Consider the following 16843-nt stretch of genomic DNA (forward strand, 5'->3'; position numbering starts at 1 on the left):
GGCTGTGGGCATGTGTGTTGGGTGAAAGTCAATTTTGTGTGTATGTGTGTTGTAAGTGTGTGACTATTTCTGCTTGATTCTATACGTGGATGCATGTGCTGGATGTTTGCAAACTGTGTGTGTGTCGCTTGGGCTTCCATCGTAGCATTCTGCTTTGCGTATAGTGACAGCTGTGGGTGTGCCTTGTGTTGCCGCCTATATAAAATACAGGTAAAGTGTGAAAGTAAATATGGAAGGATTGTACTTCTTTTAGATGCTAATGCTCCACTCTAGCTGTTCATAACAAGAACTCATAACAGACAAGAAAATGCATCCATTCTGACCACAAGAGTTGTGGCTACAGTACAGTTCTTTAATTCAGCAAGTACTATAGATGAATTGAAAATTAATTCCCAAAGTTTTTTTTATATTTTATTCAGTTATCATTTGCAAATCTCTGACTGGGCGAGTAGAGAAAAGGCTAAATTAATTTGAAATGGAATTGGTGAGAACTTAGTGCTGACTAGCAGTTGAGAGCACTGCCATCTAAAATAGAAACATACAATCTGTAAAGGAGTGAATGATTTTAGTATTGGGTTGAGAGGAGAGTGAGTGATGGGCTTTCCAACTATAGAGTGTTCCACTTGCAACTTTATCAAGATGGAATGAAATTTCACTTTTTCTGGTTTGGTTACAGGACGCCCAATTGTACCCCAATGTTGCTACGGATTTTGCATTGACCTTCTGATCAAGTTGGCTTTAACTATGAACTTTACCTATGAAGTACACCTGGTGGCAGATGGAAAATTCGGGACGCAGGAAAGAGTAAGTATAATTTTACAGTGCGTGAAGTATAAGCAGCATGATTACCATATGAAAAATTCATAATTACTTTATATTTTCATTTTGTGATATAGGTTAATAACAGTAACAAGAAGGAGTGGAATGGTATGATGGGTGAGCTCCTGGGTGGCCTTGCTGACATGATCGTTGCTCCCTTGACGATCAACAATGAACGAGCCCAGTACATAGAATTTTCCAAGCCTTTCAAATACCAGGGACTCACTATCCTTGTGAAAAAGGTACGATTACACCACTTAAACTACCACATTCTATCATGACAGCACTGCCAAAAAGATCAGCATTGCTAGTATCTTTCAAAGGAGGTGCTGAGGCAATGAGCTTTGCTAAATATATGTAAGTGACCATGCAATGTGTGTTTCAGGAAATTCCTCGCAGTACGCTGGACTCGTTCATGCAGCCTTTTCAAAGCACCTTGTGGCTACTGGTGGGTCTGTCGGTACATGTGGTGGCGGTGATGCTTTACCTATTAGACCGGTTCAGGTACAACTTGACGTTGGGTTGAGAGCGATGCTAGCTTTTTCATGCGTGTTCATGGGGTGCCATCTTTGCATGTTTTTTGTTCTATTTAGATTTGTTTCACTCATCGGGATCATACAGTACCTTTCAGGATGTCTCAACAGTACAAGAGAGTGTTAAACATGTTACATTGTCAGTGTTGCCATTGAGCCTGTTCTTTTTTCTCTTACCTTCTGTCTTAACTTGCCATCCCTGTCTCTTTACTTTGCTTCTATGGCTGTTATTATTTTCTTAGTGCTGTTAGCAATCTAGCCAGTGCTATGAGACTTGAGGAATAGGTTTTTCATTAGGATGCTAGATCATACTTTTTAGGACTACTTACTGTAGTGGAGCTTTTTCTGATTATTTGCACTTTTTCCATCTGGTTTTCTCAGCCCATTTGGAAGGTTTAAAGTAAACAGCGAAGAAGAAGAAGAAGATGCCCTCACCTTATCTTCAGCTATGTGGTTTTCTTGGGGTGTCTTGTTGAACTCTGGAATTGGAGAAGGTGTTGACAAACTTTGTTTCTGATGATGTTCAAATTAAATCAGTTGACATTTGACACATATTTGACTACTTGCATGTTGTCTAGGTGCCCCACGTAGTTTTTCAGCAAGAATATTAGGAATGGTGTGGGCTGGCTTCGCTATGATTATAGTAGCATCCTATACTGCCAACCTGGCTGCCTTCCTAGTGTTGGACCGGCCTGAGGAGCGCATCACCGGCATCAACGACCCAAGGGTACGCTTCTCTTTGTACCTGAACCACCAAAGAAAAGGTTTTTAAGATTTATAAAACAAGTTTGCTTTTTTCAGCTGAGGAACCCATCAGACAAATTCATCTATGCCACAGTGAAGCAGAGTTCGGTGGATATTTACTTCCGGCGACAAGTTGAGCTGAGCACCATGTACCGCCACATGGAGAAGCACAACTACGAGAGCGCCGCTGAAGCCATCCAGGCCGTTCGGGACAAGTGAGTCCCTGTTGGGTAGACACTGGCAGGTCTGACCTTATGGTCTGTCAATCAGTCACTCGATCATAAGGGTCCTGGGCCTGCAGGTCTCAGGTAAATTAATCAGTGTCAGCACTTACTGCACTAACCTGTGACCCTGGCCCATAGCCCAGCACAGGAGAGGCCCAGCTATGTGCCACACATAACGTTTATTAACAATAAGCTAAAGAACACCTTTTTCAGGTTTTCAACAAAAACGTCTTTGAGGGAATCCAATGGGGGACAAAGCTCCACTCGTCCGGCATTGGATTTCATTTGCCTATGAGGTGGCAGTCTAGATTTCTGGTAACACAAGTTGCACAAGAGGGGTGGGTGGGTGGGCTTGTGGGTGGATGCCACGAGTGTGTTGTTTCTCACTGTACTGTTGCACCGTAACCCCCACCCTTCCCGTCCTCCTCCCTTCCCCCTGCCCCACAGCAAGCTGCATGCTTTCATCTGGGACTCTGCGGTGCTGGAGTTTGAAGCCTCGCAGAAGTGCGACCTGGTGACCACGGGAGAGCTGTTTTTCCGTTCGGGCTTTGGCATAGGCATGCGCAAGGACAGCCCCTGGAAACAGAATGTGTCCCTGGCTATTCTCAGGTCTGTCCCAGCCGAAGCAGCATTTTGTACGCTTTCGTAGTTTCATGTTGTATAAAATCTCATCATTTGGACACTTATTCATCTATCTCTGTGTACTTCCCCTCTCCCATCCCTGCTCTGTTGTCTGTGCTGGAACATATATGCGTTTGTGTTTGTGTATGTCCTTGTGGTTGTGGTGACTTTGTGGGATTAATCGGTACTTTCCAACGAAAGCAACTTATTAACTTTTTAACTTCTTTTCCTGCTCTCCACTACCCCTTGCAGTTCCCATGAGAATGGCTTCATGGAGGACCTAGATAAAACCTGGGTGAGATACCAGGAGTGTGACTCAAGGAGCAATGCCCCAGCCACACTCACCTTTGAGAATATGGCAGGTATGGTCCATTTCAGGTACAGAGTAACCTAAAAGAGATTGGACAAAAAAGGTACAGTAGGTAAGATATCGGGACCTTATTTTGTCCAATGCTTTTAGTTGTTTTTAGTTTAATGCTCACCTGTGTTGGTCTCCATAATTTTAACAAACTCATTAATCTTTAACATCCATCCATTTTGCATGGTTTTCAGCAGGTCTTAAATATATGGGCAATACATGTAGGATTCCATCACACAGAGGCTCCACCCTTTTCCAGCTCCTCAATGGGTTGATTCAAATAACATTGTAGTGTACTTCATCTGACGGTTTTATTCATCCCTCTCTTTCACAGGGGTCTTCATGCTAGTTGCTGGAGGCATTGCAGCAGGAATATTCCTCATCTTTATCGAGATTGCATATAAGCGCCATAAAGACGCCCGCAGGAAGCAGATGCAGCTAGCCTTTGCGGCCGTCAATGTCTGGAGGAAGAACCTACAGGTAAGGTAGTTCTCTTCTACAACACAACAGGTGACAAAAATGGTGGACATTAGGGAATGACCTTGAAAAGTTTTTACATAAAAGCCACTTGTTTTTCATACATACCTTTGCTAAAAAAAATATGGTCCTTGGTTGCACTGTTTGGTGTGGTGCCCATGGGTGGACGATCTTATTTCCATTGCCTGTTCCTAGGCTACTTAAAGGGCTCAGCTAAGCAGCCTTATTTAGGCTGGTTTTGGTTCAAACCGCCTCCTTTTTCTTGTCTGTCCCAACAGGACAATAAGGAAAGCTCAGGGAGTCAAGCTGTGGGTGCGGCTGGGACTCCATCTTTAGTATGTAAAACAAGCCGATTCATCTTATTGCCAAGTCATCCTTGCTACGCCAATCAATAGATTTAAAATAGCTTAAGATGCTTAGATATTCATCAAAATATGAAACTGCTTTCATGGCATGAATGCTTCAAACCACTTAGCATATTAAGTTTAGTTGAAATATCGATTTGTGAGGATGATGTAAGCTGCTGAATTAATGAATAATATAATATTATTAAAAGAATCAGTTCATGTTGATTAAAATACTGCTTGCATATGTCAAGCTATACTAAATATAACAGGAAGATAAATATAACAGAATAAAAAACAGGACAGAGCACTAATTGGAATTTTCGTCATTAGCATAAAATAGCATAAAAAAGTCCCAGCCTTAAACTTTAAAGAGTCTTTGTTAATACCACTAAAAACAGTAACATGATGTAAAACACTAGAAGCAAATATTTCAGGAAAGCACAAATCCATTTAAAACTTTTTTTTATAAACTCTCGCTCACCTGTGTGTCCTCTATTGGAAACTCCAGGGAGGTCTACGCAGTATGACTGTGATATTTGTTAAAAAGTGGACCAGTGGGGTGAGGGTTGGATAAAGTGAGGCTAAGAAAGCCTCAAGCTGCCTCTTTATTCAAAATGACAAAAGGTCAGAACTGCTGCAATAGTATAAACAGCAGTGACAGTGTAAGGTAAGATCACAGTGGCTTGTCTTTGTGAGCAGGTCAATCTACTGTCAATGTCTGTCATCTGTCTCACATGTATAATTGTCACTTTATGTATATGCATGTAGGCTCTTATGCCGAAAGGTCAAGCAAGCATAAACTATGGTCAACCAAAACAATTTGGAATCTAGAAGGTATTGTAGAAAAAGTCAACATTAGATTTAAATACAAAACTATCGCTACGCATATCAGTATGTTTTTGTCAGCTTTTCCTTTCTGCATAGGATTTTACACAACAGTTTGATGGCGATATCTATTTGAGCTTGCGTGTAATATTATAAATGTTTTGCGTGTGTACTTCTATGTTCATATTGAAATACTTCATTTGCACTTGTGTGTACTGCACTTTCATACAGGGAACTGCGTGTAACTTCACACACTGCACTTCTGAATAACCTGCCTGATTTGTAGTTTTGTTCATTGGACTGTTCTGTTATCCTCTTAAAAGCAGAGATGTCAAAAACATGCTGCCCGTATTACAGTGGTTAATGTTTGCTTCTTGGAGCAGAGTTTATTCAGACGTGCACTGCCGTCAGGAGAATGAAATAACAAAGGAGAAACACTAAAAAAGGATGATGCAGAACTAAATGAACTGTGAATGTGCTCTCGTGAGATACTATGTGGAGGCTTGCGGCCAATTTTGCTTCTCACTATGCCGATGGTCTACGTGGGTCCAGCATGCTGATACACAGACAGTCAATACACATCACAGCCAAACATGGCATTTTTTACCTTTGTGAAATGCATAAAATTAATACAGGAAAAGTTTGATTAGCAAAGTTCTTTATAAACAGCAAAGATATTGCGGTAAGTGCCAAAATGGTAAATTTATCATTGGTAGCAGGGGTCAACTGATACTGAGAAACTTTTAAAGGACCAAAACAAATGTAAAGATGATCTTAAGAGTCTTCCATCAGCCAACTGTATGCTTGTCCACATTTTGCTTACTTTATCCACACCCTTGCTCTTACTTCCCTCTGCATGAGTAAATGAAATTCACACCACACTTAACCCAAGTTATAAAACCCTGATGTGTGGTGTCAATTTCCGTTATACCCTACAAAAGTATAACGATCAAAAGGGGTTCATACAAGTAGTCATGTATTGATCAGTAGTATTTCATATCCTGTGCTCTTTTGGCATTTTATTGGTTGCTCTACTACCCTATAAGAGTGTTGTTGTTTTGTGATTCTACAGATTGCTTGGCTTTGATGTCATTATTTCCTCAGCAAGCTCATTTTGCTGCCTTCTGCTTTTGCTTATGGATCTTAAAGTCATATGATCTTTAAAGCAAGTGGTTAAATATTCATTTATTTTTCTTTTTTCCTCCCCAATGCAGCCCTCTTCCTCTGTAGAGACTCAGGATGTAAGAATACCTTAATTCGACCTTTTCCTACACAAACACACCCAGTCTTGCTATACCTTCGTACCATTTGTAGAGGCCAGAGAGTAGCCGTGTGGGGCACCTTTGATGGACGGTGGGAGGGAAGGGAGCAAAATGATCCAAATCTTCTTCTTCTGTGCCTAAAACCACAAAGTGTTAAGATCAAGCACTTATGAAACAGAAGAAATCAGATGCTTAGGAAGATCATTTGAGAACTTGAAAGTGCTGCCACTTCAGGCAACTAAATCCGTTGCACTCTACCAATTGCTAGTCAATTTTAGTCAAACTTTCAATCACATTTATAGATCGTTGGGTTTAAGATTAGCCTACAGTATCAACGGGGAACGAGGGGATGTGGTTTTGGCAGTTGAAAACCAGCCTGAGAACATGAATAATTGTTCTACGTATATTTATTTTAGGATAGGAAAAGTGGTAGAGCAGACAGCGACCCAAAAAAGAAACCTTCTTTTAGGTCCATCAGTACCACCCTGGCCTCCAGCATCAAGAGACGTAGGTCCTCCAAAGACACGGTAAGGAGGTTAAGGAATGGCATCTCTTTTTACTCGGCCGGTCTCTTCCTCTTTCTGCGTCTGTCATTCTCTCGTCCTATTCTTCCGCTCCTCTTTCTGTATCTACTTTCTTCTGTCTTAAATGACATGTCATGTCTGAAACCAAGAGAGCCGCATTTCTCTCTGGTTACTCCTCCATTCCTGGCATCGCGGCCACGGCCACGTGTCTGTCAGTCAGTCATCGAGTCACCATCAAGAACCCATCTTTAAGTTAGAACTTAAGAGCATAGCCATTCTTAAGAGTTAAGCTGAAAGGTTTTAGCTTCCAGTGATTTCAGAATCAGGGAAAAGGTTGTAACCAAAAGAGCTGTTCCAAGAGGAGGGGGCGCTGCACAATGCCTGATGTTTCTGGGCTGCTTCTCTCCCTATTGCAACCCTCTGGATGTGGAGTGTGTGTTATTGCGGGTGGACGTGTGTGCGTGTCTGCCTCTTTTTGTTGTTGTGCATATTTGTGTATTTCTCGTCTTCAAACCTGCCTGATGTGGACAGACAAATTTTGCGATGTTTCGTTTCCCCCGACGGCATGCTTTGGTGTTGTGGTGTTTGATCAGAGCAACCGATACCATGCGGACTAACTCTTTTTTTTTTTTGACAGCAGAAGTTCCCTGTCAGAATTTGGAATCATCAATTAACAATGACTTCCTTTTGTTCAATTCTTTAGATTGAGGTCCTATCAAAGTTTATTTCAAGGAACGAGAAATGAAAATGAAAATTCCGTCATCATTTACTCACCCTCATGTATGATTTTTTTTCTGCTGTGGAATGCAAAAGGAGATGTTTAGCGGAATGTCCATGCTGCTTTTACCATTCAATAATATCCTACAAGCTTTAAAAAGAATAAAAACAACATACAAGTATCATAAAGATATTCATTTATGTGCTATATTCCATGTCTTGTGATATAAATAAGCTAAAATGTAGAAAATTATAATGAAATTTTACATCTATGAAAGTTTTCTATGAATAACGACACAAAATTAAGTCTGATAATTAAAATTGTGTGGCTTTAGAAGATTTGGAATATAGCACCAACAACAAAATTATTATTATTATATAATTAGTCACAGCATAAGTTTGTTTTAGAATAATAAATAATTGTTTAATAATCAGATAAAATGACTGTGCTGCCTTGGTAGAAATATTTTAAGTTCTAAACGTGTGTTCATACTATAGGCATTTATACAAAATTCTTAAAATTCATAAATATTGATGGTGATTAGGGAACATTAATATCGTTTCCTACGGCACCAAATTAAATAATGTCTAAATCTATAAATATATATGTTTGTTTCTTTGTTTTTTACCCTATCCTCTGCATTATCTACTGTATAATTGTACATTTTGCTAATTGTTTGTTTAGGAATGTAACATTTCCCCCCCTTTTAAATGAGTAAGAGAATGGGAAAAGTGGGGTGGGCTGGTGAATGGTGAGCAATCCAAGTGGAAAAAGACAACCAAGTAACCATCCACAGTGTTTAATCATCTTTTTACTTTATGATATCAGTGTCGCCTCTCTTTCTATATAAGTGGATGTATATGGATATATAACTGTCGACGTCCCCTACATGATGTACATGCTACACAGCCTCTCTCTTCCTCTGCAAGCATGCAATATATCTGTCGTAGAAGTAGAGACCGTGTTTTGGATGCCTAAGTAGAAGTAGTTGCATTTTCTTTGTGGTAGAGATGATACACACACCTTTGATCTCTTTTGCTGATTCACTGTCTCTCACCAGGGGGCACTGTGGGCTTGATTTGGAAGTGCCAACAGCAAGCCTTCTAAGTGAACATAACAAGAACTCTCTCATGCTCTCTCAGGCGTGCTAAGGGCATTCTTGATGCAACACAATGAAGACAAAAAAAAAGCCTCCCGGTGTCATCAGGCGTATTGCTGAATACATTTATTCCGCAATATGACGATGATGATTTTTACAATGAGAACTTTTGCCCTAAGCTTTGGCTTTTAGAGTTGTTGCATCTTAATTTGAAGCTTATTTACAGGCAATGCCATAGCAATTTAAAAAACAGTAAGCTATAAAAGAGGACACATGCTATAATTAGTACGGTCGTTATTAAATGCATAATTATAATGCACAAGCATTATTATTTCGAGATTAAACATTCAAACATTGCATGTGTCCTTGGTTTTTGCAGAACTATTTTGCTATTCTTTATATTTTAAGCAACCTGAATCTCTTTGCTGCTGCTTTTCCATCAATATATCCATTTTGCTTTTAGAAAATGTCTTTAAAAACAAGTGTGTACATGTCAGAATGACTTTACATTTAGTCAGTCTTGATTAAGAGGAAAAAAAATCCTTTGCGTGTCACTTACAGCTTAACCAAAAAAGCTCTCTGTGCCTCAATCTCACAGTTTGCCACAGCAAGGAAAACAACGTAATAATGAAAAAACACTTTGCTTAATCACAATTTCCTTGCAGTTGCAACATTGCAAGCCTCACTGAGAGACATTTTATAGCTTACGAAAATAAAAACTGAAAGCAGAAAAAAATGTTTTGTTGTGGTAAATTGCCTTCTGACTGGGCAACTGCATGTCAGTGAGTGTTTTGCCAATCCAGCACTGCAGATGCCCATGTGAGAAAACAGCTTGTTGCCCTTCTAACACGTCTAAGCTTGGGATGAGGAAACAGGAACTGCAACTGAATGATACTTAAATATATATTTTAGCTATAAATAACGTCCCAAAAAAGTATTTAGACCTTTGAGTCGAATTTAAAAATGTACTCATGTCATTGCATTAGACAACGCGTCATTTTTGGGTTTTAAATTATAAATAGAACTGGCAAAACACTGGCAAAAAGCATCTGGATGCTGAATGTGATGAACAACAACAGTGTTTACTCTGCTAGAGTGCCAGTGTGAACGTGAGGGGGAACTGATACCAAACATCCACTAGAAGCCACACTGTGCCAAGTGGGTAAAAAGCAATTACAAAAATAGCTCGGAAAAGGTCACTGGTTAGCATCACTGAATGCAGATGCCACTTGGTTTTATGTTTCATTATGTAATGCAATGACATTCATATATTTTTAAATGTGTGTCGCAAGCGTCCAAATACATTGTGACTTTTAACCCAATTGATGCTGATATAAATATCATAACACATAGGTTATTAGGTGACCTAAATACCACCTTACAGCAGAGAACCTGCTTCCTCTTCTTCGAATATTATTCTAAACACCTCCTAAGGCAGCAAGATAGCTTAAAGAACACTAGTTTGAAAATGTTATAAACCTCCTTGGATATAATATAAAATTTAAATCTTGTGGTCACATCAAATTGGCCTAAAGGCGAAATTCAGGGAATGCATTATGGTGACGTGTGAAGCATTCAATGATTGACTTCTTGTTTTGAGTGCACGCTACGTGCTGCCTTGGGGGTGTAGAAGACGATTACGTTCATGACTTTGGGGAAGAATTATAGCAGTCGCACTAATGCTCTCTATCCTGTGTGTTTTCTACCTTCTTTCTCTATTTGCAGCAATACCCACCCACAGACATTACGGGCCAGCTCAACTTGTCGGACCCGTCTGTCAGCACGGTGGTGTGAGGGAGATAAAGAAGGAGAGTTTAACATAGAGACACGTTCATTCTTTAGAGAACAACAAGAGGAGCGATGTAGTACCTCTTCTCTAGGTTTTGCACAATGGATCCATCATGGACGAGAACTATTGAGCCATTTCACATTTACCAATGGGATCTGTTGGAAATTGATTGTGGACTGCAGGGGATGGCATGACACTGCAATGCACTGGAGCTCTGTGAACACACAGACCATATATACACATAAACACAGCTTGATGCTAAACTTAGTATATATCATCACATCATTCCATCCATCAGATCTTCTGTATAAATTCTTTACGATTATGTAGAAATATTTCTTACGAGTATTAGTGACTATTCCTATGTTTATTTAGTGGTTTAAGTATTGTACAGTATAATTTAGAATTAACAAACTAATGTTCAAAGCCGATTCTACGGCTGATATTTAACTAGATGTAGTATGTATACGATTAATTATATTCATTTACAAACATATTTAGATCTATTTTACTTCCTTTCGGTTTGTTTTTAATTCTTTGTCTATATAATCTATAAAGCAAAACGTCCGCCAATTAAGCACATTATTTGTGCTGTTTTAAATATCATAATTGTCTTTTATATTCTACCATCCCTCTGCATGTAACATGCATGCAAACTTGTCCCCCAAAAATGATTGAGAACAAAAATATATTGTGTACCCCTATACACATCACAGAAGAGAAAATTAGAAATGAGATGTGGCGTATTGCACATCGAACTCTCCTTCAAACTCCAGTTCTTCCTCTTTAAGCTTCTCAACTTCAGTCGGAAGGGTGCATCAAGGGGCCGAGTTTTTTCATCCAACTAGCACTTGGCGTCTCGTGCAGAATTATTTCTGTGTCATCATCATAGACGACCTCAGAGATTTTTTTGCATGAGAATCAAAAACCCAAGTGTGCCCCTTTATTTTCAATGATGGTGCTGCCTTTTTTGGATACACCTATTGGTTAGATGGCAAAACTGGCCCGTTCCCTAGTTCTGGGGTTGAGAACCATCAACAAATCAATACAAATAAGGACTACTTACTGTAAATGTCCACTTTAAGCTATTTATGTGACCAATGGAAACTCCCCTATAAGAGAGATCACCTACCTAGCACTTTAATGTGAATTGTTCAGAAGCTATATGCGTATGGAAATTATGCAATTTGCCAAATGTTGATTGTAATACTCGTACTTGATATGAAAATGCACATTTGAGAATGCGAAATGTGTTATATGTGTAACTGTCAGCTGTTCGATTTTAACAAATCACTCCTTTTGTAGTTTTCATATATCAATATGTTTAGACAGATTTGTTTCTGATATTCAAGCGTGAAACTGTGTCAAATACTTCTAGATATTCTCTGTTTACGACTATCCACTTTAGGTTTTAGCCTTTTCAAACTGACAGGTGTATGTAAGGTATGTTTTCTCATTGCTTGGGTCAATGAATGTGGTTTGTACTCCAGAAGAACAATGTATTATATCCGATTTCAGGGCATGTGAACGTTGAATTGAGTTTTTTGCTGACTGGACAACTAGATTGCCATATGATTTTAAGAAACTGTTGATAAAAAGGGAGTGTTTTTATGAGAAACTTTCACAATGTAAATGACACACAATCAGATAAACGCATATCCTGAGCAAAAGTCATATTTAAACAAGTGCAACATGTATGTTTCTGTTCATTTTAGATATTTCCTTAAACAAACACATAATGTTTGCATTTTGACAAAAATATATAGAATTAACATCTGTGTGCCAATAAATTTGTGCCATGTCAGTTGCAGACCACAACTTTCCGTGTTTATTTTCATTTTGTTTGAGAATTATGCTTGTATCGGATGCACATTGTGGTCAACATTTAAAGTGAATCAGAAAAGATTTAACAAAGGGTACAATAAAGGGTGTTTTTCAATATAGTTTAGGACAACTTTAATGAAAGGTGATGATCCACTTCAATTGTTGACCACATAAAGGCTACACATGTATATACACACATCACTTTTTATTTTGTCCATCCACTATCCATTTCCCAGAAGGTTTAATATTAGCTACAGATAGAGGTGGAGAAGCATAGATTAGTCAGGTGTCTACGTTATGGGGGCAGTGGTCAAAATGTGACTTGTTTACCTCGCAATATGATTTTGAAAGTATGAGGAAAACGCCTGACAGCCTATTTAAGAGGCGGTATCATTGGACAGAGAGTGCAGACTGTTCTTCTGCAAAACACTGACGTCTGTGACTGCAGGTGAGTTACTTCAGTCTCTGCTCCGCATAAACGATAACTCAATATGTCGACCTGTTTAAAACTGTTTAAATAACAGATACTATATCCAGTATACTTGGTGGCGTCATCTTACCAGTTCTTACGGGCTCTGTTTATTTTAGTTAATGAACGCAGGTGCAGCGATTCTCCTGTCCAAATGTGTTTTTCACCATATGTTGTTTTTCTCCAGCGTAAATACACTCAAAATGGAAAACTTTGCTGGCGAAAGACATTAGTATACTCTATTTTTTTTAGCGATGCTACATTTCACTTTAATAGTAGTTTGCGCCGAAACATGCTGCCATAGTAACGCGTCTGTCATAAATCTACCAACGCTGTCGCCAGTGTCGCAAAACAAGCTACCTAAAAACAAATTATGCAAAAGTGCGTTAAGATTCTTAAAGCGTTTTTCACGTTGTTTGAGCGAAGTTGCATGTTAACGTATGATTATGATACAATATTAAATGTAAAATGAGAGTGCTGTGGTCTGTTTGAAGAACAATTCTGAAAACCTGACAATATTATTCATGTTGGAAAACATGCATAACGTTTCATGTTAAGATGTAGGCTATAAGTGTACAACTTTACAGTGTAAACCAATATCTATCAATTGGCCTGTAGCATATTGCAGTTTGGTTAACTAATAACGTTTATTTTACATAAATAGAACGTTACCTTTAGGCTGGGAAAGATTAGCAGAATGTTCTTTTTTAGGTTGTTTTTAACAACATAGTTTATACAATGTAATATACCACAGTGTCCAGCTATACATGTGTGCATGTATTTCTTTAATATAGTAACAGTTTGTTGTTATTACTTCTTGTAGTCAGTATTGGAAATAGTAGTGAAAATACTCATGTAAAAGTATCATTATTTACCCAAAAATGTAGCGTGAGTAAAAGTATCTGTTGTAAATATTACTCAAAGTATGAGTAAAAGTAGCCTTTTTAAAAGTACTTTAGAGTAGTGAGTATTGCAGTATTATGCTGTAAAAAAGCTGATACGTTTACATGCAATTTGTGCAGAGATGTGTAAACTTAACATTCAAGTGCATTTGGTGATCGTATAAGGCCATTTGTCGATTTCAGTCATCATACAGTAAACATCCGCCATCTTATCAGTGACATGCAGTCTAAACAGTCTCTGGGTCACTGTGTGTAAAGATTTTGGACATCTTCCAAACGGTTTGCTGCATTTACAGTATGTTTAGTATGATGCGATTTACTATCTATATATGTGTGACTGGGGGTTGGCTAAAGTAGACAAATCAGTTCTGTGATTCCCATCCATAGATAAGAAAAAATAAAGTAGTGACTGCAAGTTGAAGAAAAATAATGGAGCAAAAGTACTAATACAGCTCTAAAAATGTACTCAAGGAAAAGTAAAAGTACACATTTTAAAACTACTAAGTGAATGACAATTCCTGCATAAAACACTCAATTACAGTAATTTGAATATTTGTAATTTATTAATTTAAAACCCCTGCTTGTAGGCTGCTTAGCACAGCCATATCACAACTACATGTTTCTTTTTCCAGACCCTGACTGGCAGGTGCTCGTGACAGTTGTTCTGTGCACAAGCAGCTCTTCTGTGACCATGGGGGAGAAAGAAGCGTGCTTATTTTCACCTGTTGCTCCTGCAGGGACCTGGATTAAACATTTGTTGTCCACTCACTTTACACCTAAACACTCACTGGAGGAAGGAGCCCAAAGTGACCACTGGTCATCTCACCCATTTTGCACCAGAAAAAGACTTGTGGTGGCCCTTCTGCTCATTTTGGCCTTGGTTGTCATGACGCTGCTTCTGCTGCTGAATTATTATTGTATTATGGTCTGGCACCTGTGTCAACAGGAGGAGCCTTATCCCCCAATATTTGGCACGACGCCAAATCTGGAACAGCAGGACTGAGATGCTACATGTTTGATTGTTTGTGTTCTAGTGTTCAGTGCGTCCATCTGGGATGCATGCTGCTGTGTTTTTGGTTTGATGAACTGAAATAACACTGAACATGTTCAGTACATATTTGTGATTTATTAAGGAAATCATTTACACTGTCAAGTTACTCAGTTCCTGAGGTTTTAGTTTTGTATTTATTTACTGATTTATTTACTGTAGGTTTGCCATTGACAATTATGCCTATTTAAGTTTTCTCTATTTGTCCTATTTAACATTGTTAATCTTTATCTAGTGGTGCTAGTTAAATGTAGCTAAACACTGTTCATAAAACAGTTCTTGTTAAAGCTTCGAGAATCTTTAAACCTCTTTTCAGAAATGTTTTCAATATCATCTGCAGGTTTATACAAACATAAACAGATCCATGCTTTTTACAGATCACGCTGTATTGTATATACAAAAAACAATGTACAACTTGATGACTTCACGTTAACCTTTGGCATACTTTTGACTACTTAATAAACAACTTCACCTTTGGCACACTTCTGACGGCTGGTTCACATTGTTTTAGTTTGTTTTGGTCATAGAATATGCATTACTGCTCATGCGCAGTCATTCAAAATGTAGATGATCTCACACAAATCTATTCCCAAAAATCCTCCCTTTTCAACACTGAACAGGAAATCACACACAGAGAAGTGCTTTGTAGATACAAAGTAGGCCTGCTAATGCAAAGTGCCTCTGCTCTTGGCAGGAATGATCTCATTCAAAGCAAGCAGTCTGTGTCAGCTGTTCAGCAAAGGACATCAAATGAAAAGAGACCTGTTAAATAAAACCGGTCTCCATCACAGTATAGCTCTTTGCACAAGAATGACTCAAGACCCCAGGTTTTAATTAGTTGCACCAGTGGACACACCTGCAGAATCTGCATTTTGAACAGATGATGGAAGAACATTCAGGAATGTTTGGAATACTCCCCCCACACCCTTCTTTAAACAAAATATATAATTACAGCAGGACATGTTGTGCTCTTTGATATGCTAAACAGTTTTTGTTTTGCTTTATTTAAAGTACTTGTAAAGTGGTTCAAAACTAATGTGTCAGAAAACAATTTTTAGAGTATTTTAAAACTATATATTATAAATAACTGTCTTTATTAAGGTATAATACTGAATAATGTTCAGCAAATCTATGTGATTTCTAATTAACAATGCCGTGTACACCAATTTATTTTTTGTTTCTATTTATAATAATTTTTTAGGGGGGCAACACGGTGGCTTAGTGGTTAGCACTGTCGCCTCACAGCAAGAAGGTCGCTGGTTTGAGCCCCGGCTGGGACAGTTTCCATTTCTGTGTGGAGTTTGCATGTTCTCCCCGTGTTTTCAATTCAATTCAGCTTTATTTGTATAGCGCTTTTACAATGTAGATTGTGTCAAAGCAGCTTCACATAAATGATCATAGTAACTGGAACAGGGTAGCTCACTTTTTAGTGTTTAAGTTCAGTTCAGTTTAGCTCAGTTCAGTGTGATTTCAAATCATTACTGAGAGTTCAAACACTGAAGAGCAAATTCATTGATGCGTAGCTCTACCAATCCTGAACCATGCGAGCCAGTGGCGACAGCGGAGAGGGAAAAAAACTTCACAGAGTGAAGAAAAAAACCCTTGAGAGAACCAGACTCAGTTGGGCACGACCATTTTAATTTCTCCGCTGGCCAAAAGTCATGTGCAGAGCTTCATGTAGTGTTCATCCCGTGTTCATGTAGTTTTCCTCCAGATGCTTTGGTTTCCCCCACAGCCCAAAGACATGCGCGATAGGTGAATTGGATGAGCTAAATTGTCCATAGTGTATGAGTGTGTGTGTGTGAATAAGTGTGTATGGGTGTTTCCTAGTACTGGGTTGCCACTGGAACGGCATCCACTGCTTAAAATGGAATAGTTGGTGGTTCATTCCACTGTGGTGACCTCTAAAATAGAGACTAAGCCAAAGGAAAATGGATTGAAAATGATATTTTGGAATATCCTTGTTGTGTAATCACACCCTCAATTTTCTTGTGATAAAGAATAACTATGACTGCTTCACTGAACACACGCCCATATTACTGCATAACAAGATACCTAATCAATAATAACCATCAAAACTCTACATATCAAAAAGCATGCCACACCCCTCTCCCATCGAACAAAGTCACTCATGCTAACAGATAAGCAGATGAGTATGTGCGATAAGAGATGGAAATGATAGCGTATGAGAACAATTTCAGTCTCTGTTATTAATTGTGCGTCCTCAGTTAAGGCATGTTATCGTTGGTACACTGTGTAC

At 38.7% G+C, this 16843-nt stretch overlaps 1 protein-coding gene and 1 long non-coding RNA gene across 20 annotated transcripts in view; both read left to right on the forward strand.

The window, feature by feature from the left end:
* The window catches only part of grin1a (glutamate receptor, ionotropic, N-methyl D-aspartate 1a), a 34352-nt gene extending 22194 nt beyond the window's left edge, over positions 1-12158 (forward strand). For 4 of the 19 annotated variants that reach the window (XM_087300317.1, XM_087300304.1, XM_087300318.1 and 1 more), the window contains 12 exons: positions 677-804; positions 897-1061; positions 1205-1323; positions 1734-1846; positions 1931-2079; positions 2154-2311; positions 2768-2929; positions 3194-3303; positions 3634-3779; positions 6163-6189; positions 6627-6737; positions 10277-12158. In XM_087300317.1, the coding sequence (XP_087156443.1) occupies positions 677-804; positions 897-1061; positions 1205-1323; positions 1734-1846; positions 1931-2079; positions 2154-2311; positions 2768-2929; positions 3194-3303; positions 3634-3779; positions 6163-6189; positions 6627-6737; positions 10277-10345 (1457 nt within the window). In that variant the 3' untranslated portion in view covers positions 10346-12158. Of the gene's footprint in view, positions 1-673; positions 805-896; positions 1062-1204; positions 1324-1733; positions 1847-1930; positions 2080-2153; positions 2312-2767; positions 2930-3193; positions 3304-3633; positions 3780-4054; positions 4112-6162; positions 6190-6626; positions 6738-10276 lie in introns of all 19 variants that reach the window. The other 15 variants (XM_087300301.1, XM_087300316.1, XM_087300305.1 and 12 more) reach the window with 10 other exon arrangements.
* Positions 12159-12520: 362 nt separating this feature from the next.
* On the forward strand, positions 12521-15068 carry si:dkey-184p9.7. The gene is made up of 2 exons (NR_170108.1): positions 12521-12612; positions 14168-15068. It is a non-coding gene; the product is annotated as a si:dkey-184p9.7 (long non-coding RNA).
* The last annotated feature ends 1775 nt before the right edge of the window (positions 15069-16843 follow it).

The sequence above is a fragment of the Danio rerio genome, chromosome 21, assembly GCF_052040795.2.
Source record: "Danio rerio strain M-AB ecotype USA chromosome 21, GRCz13ab, whole genome shotgun sequence".
NCBI lineage: Eukaryota > Metazoa > Chordata > Actinopteri > Cypriniformes > Danionidae > Danio > Danio rerio.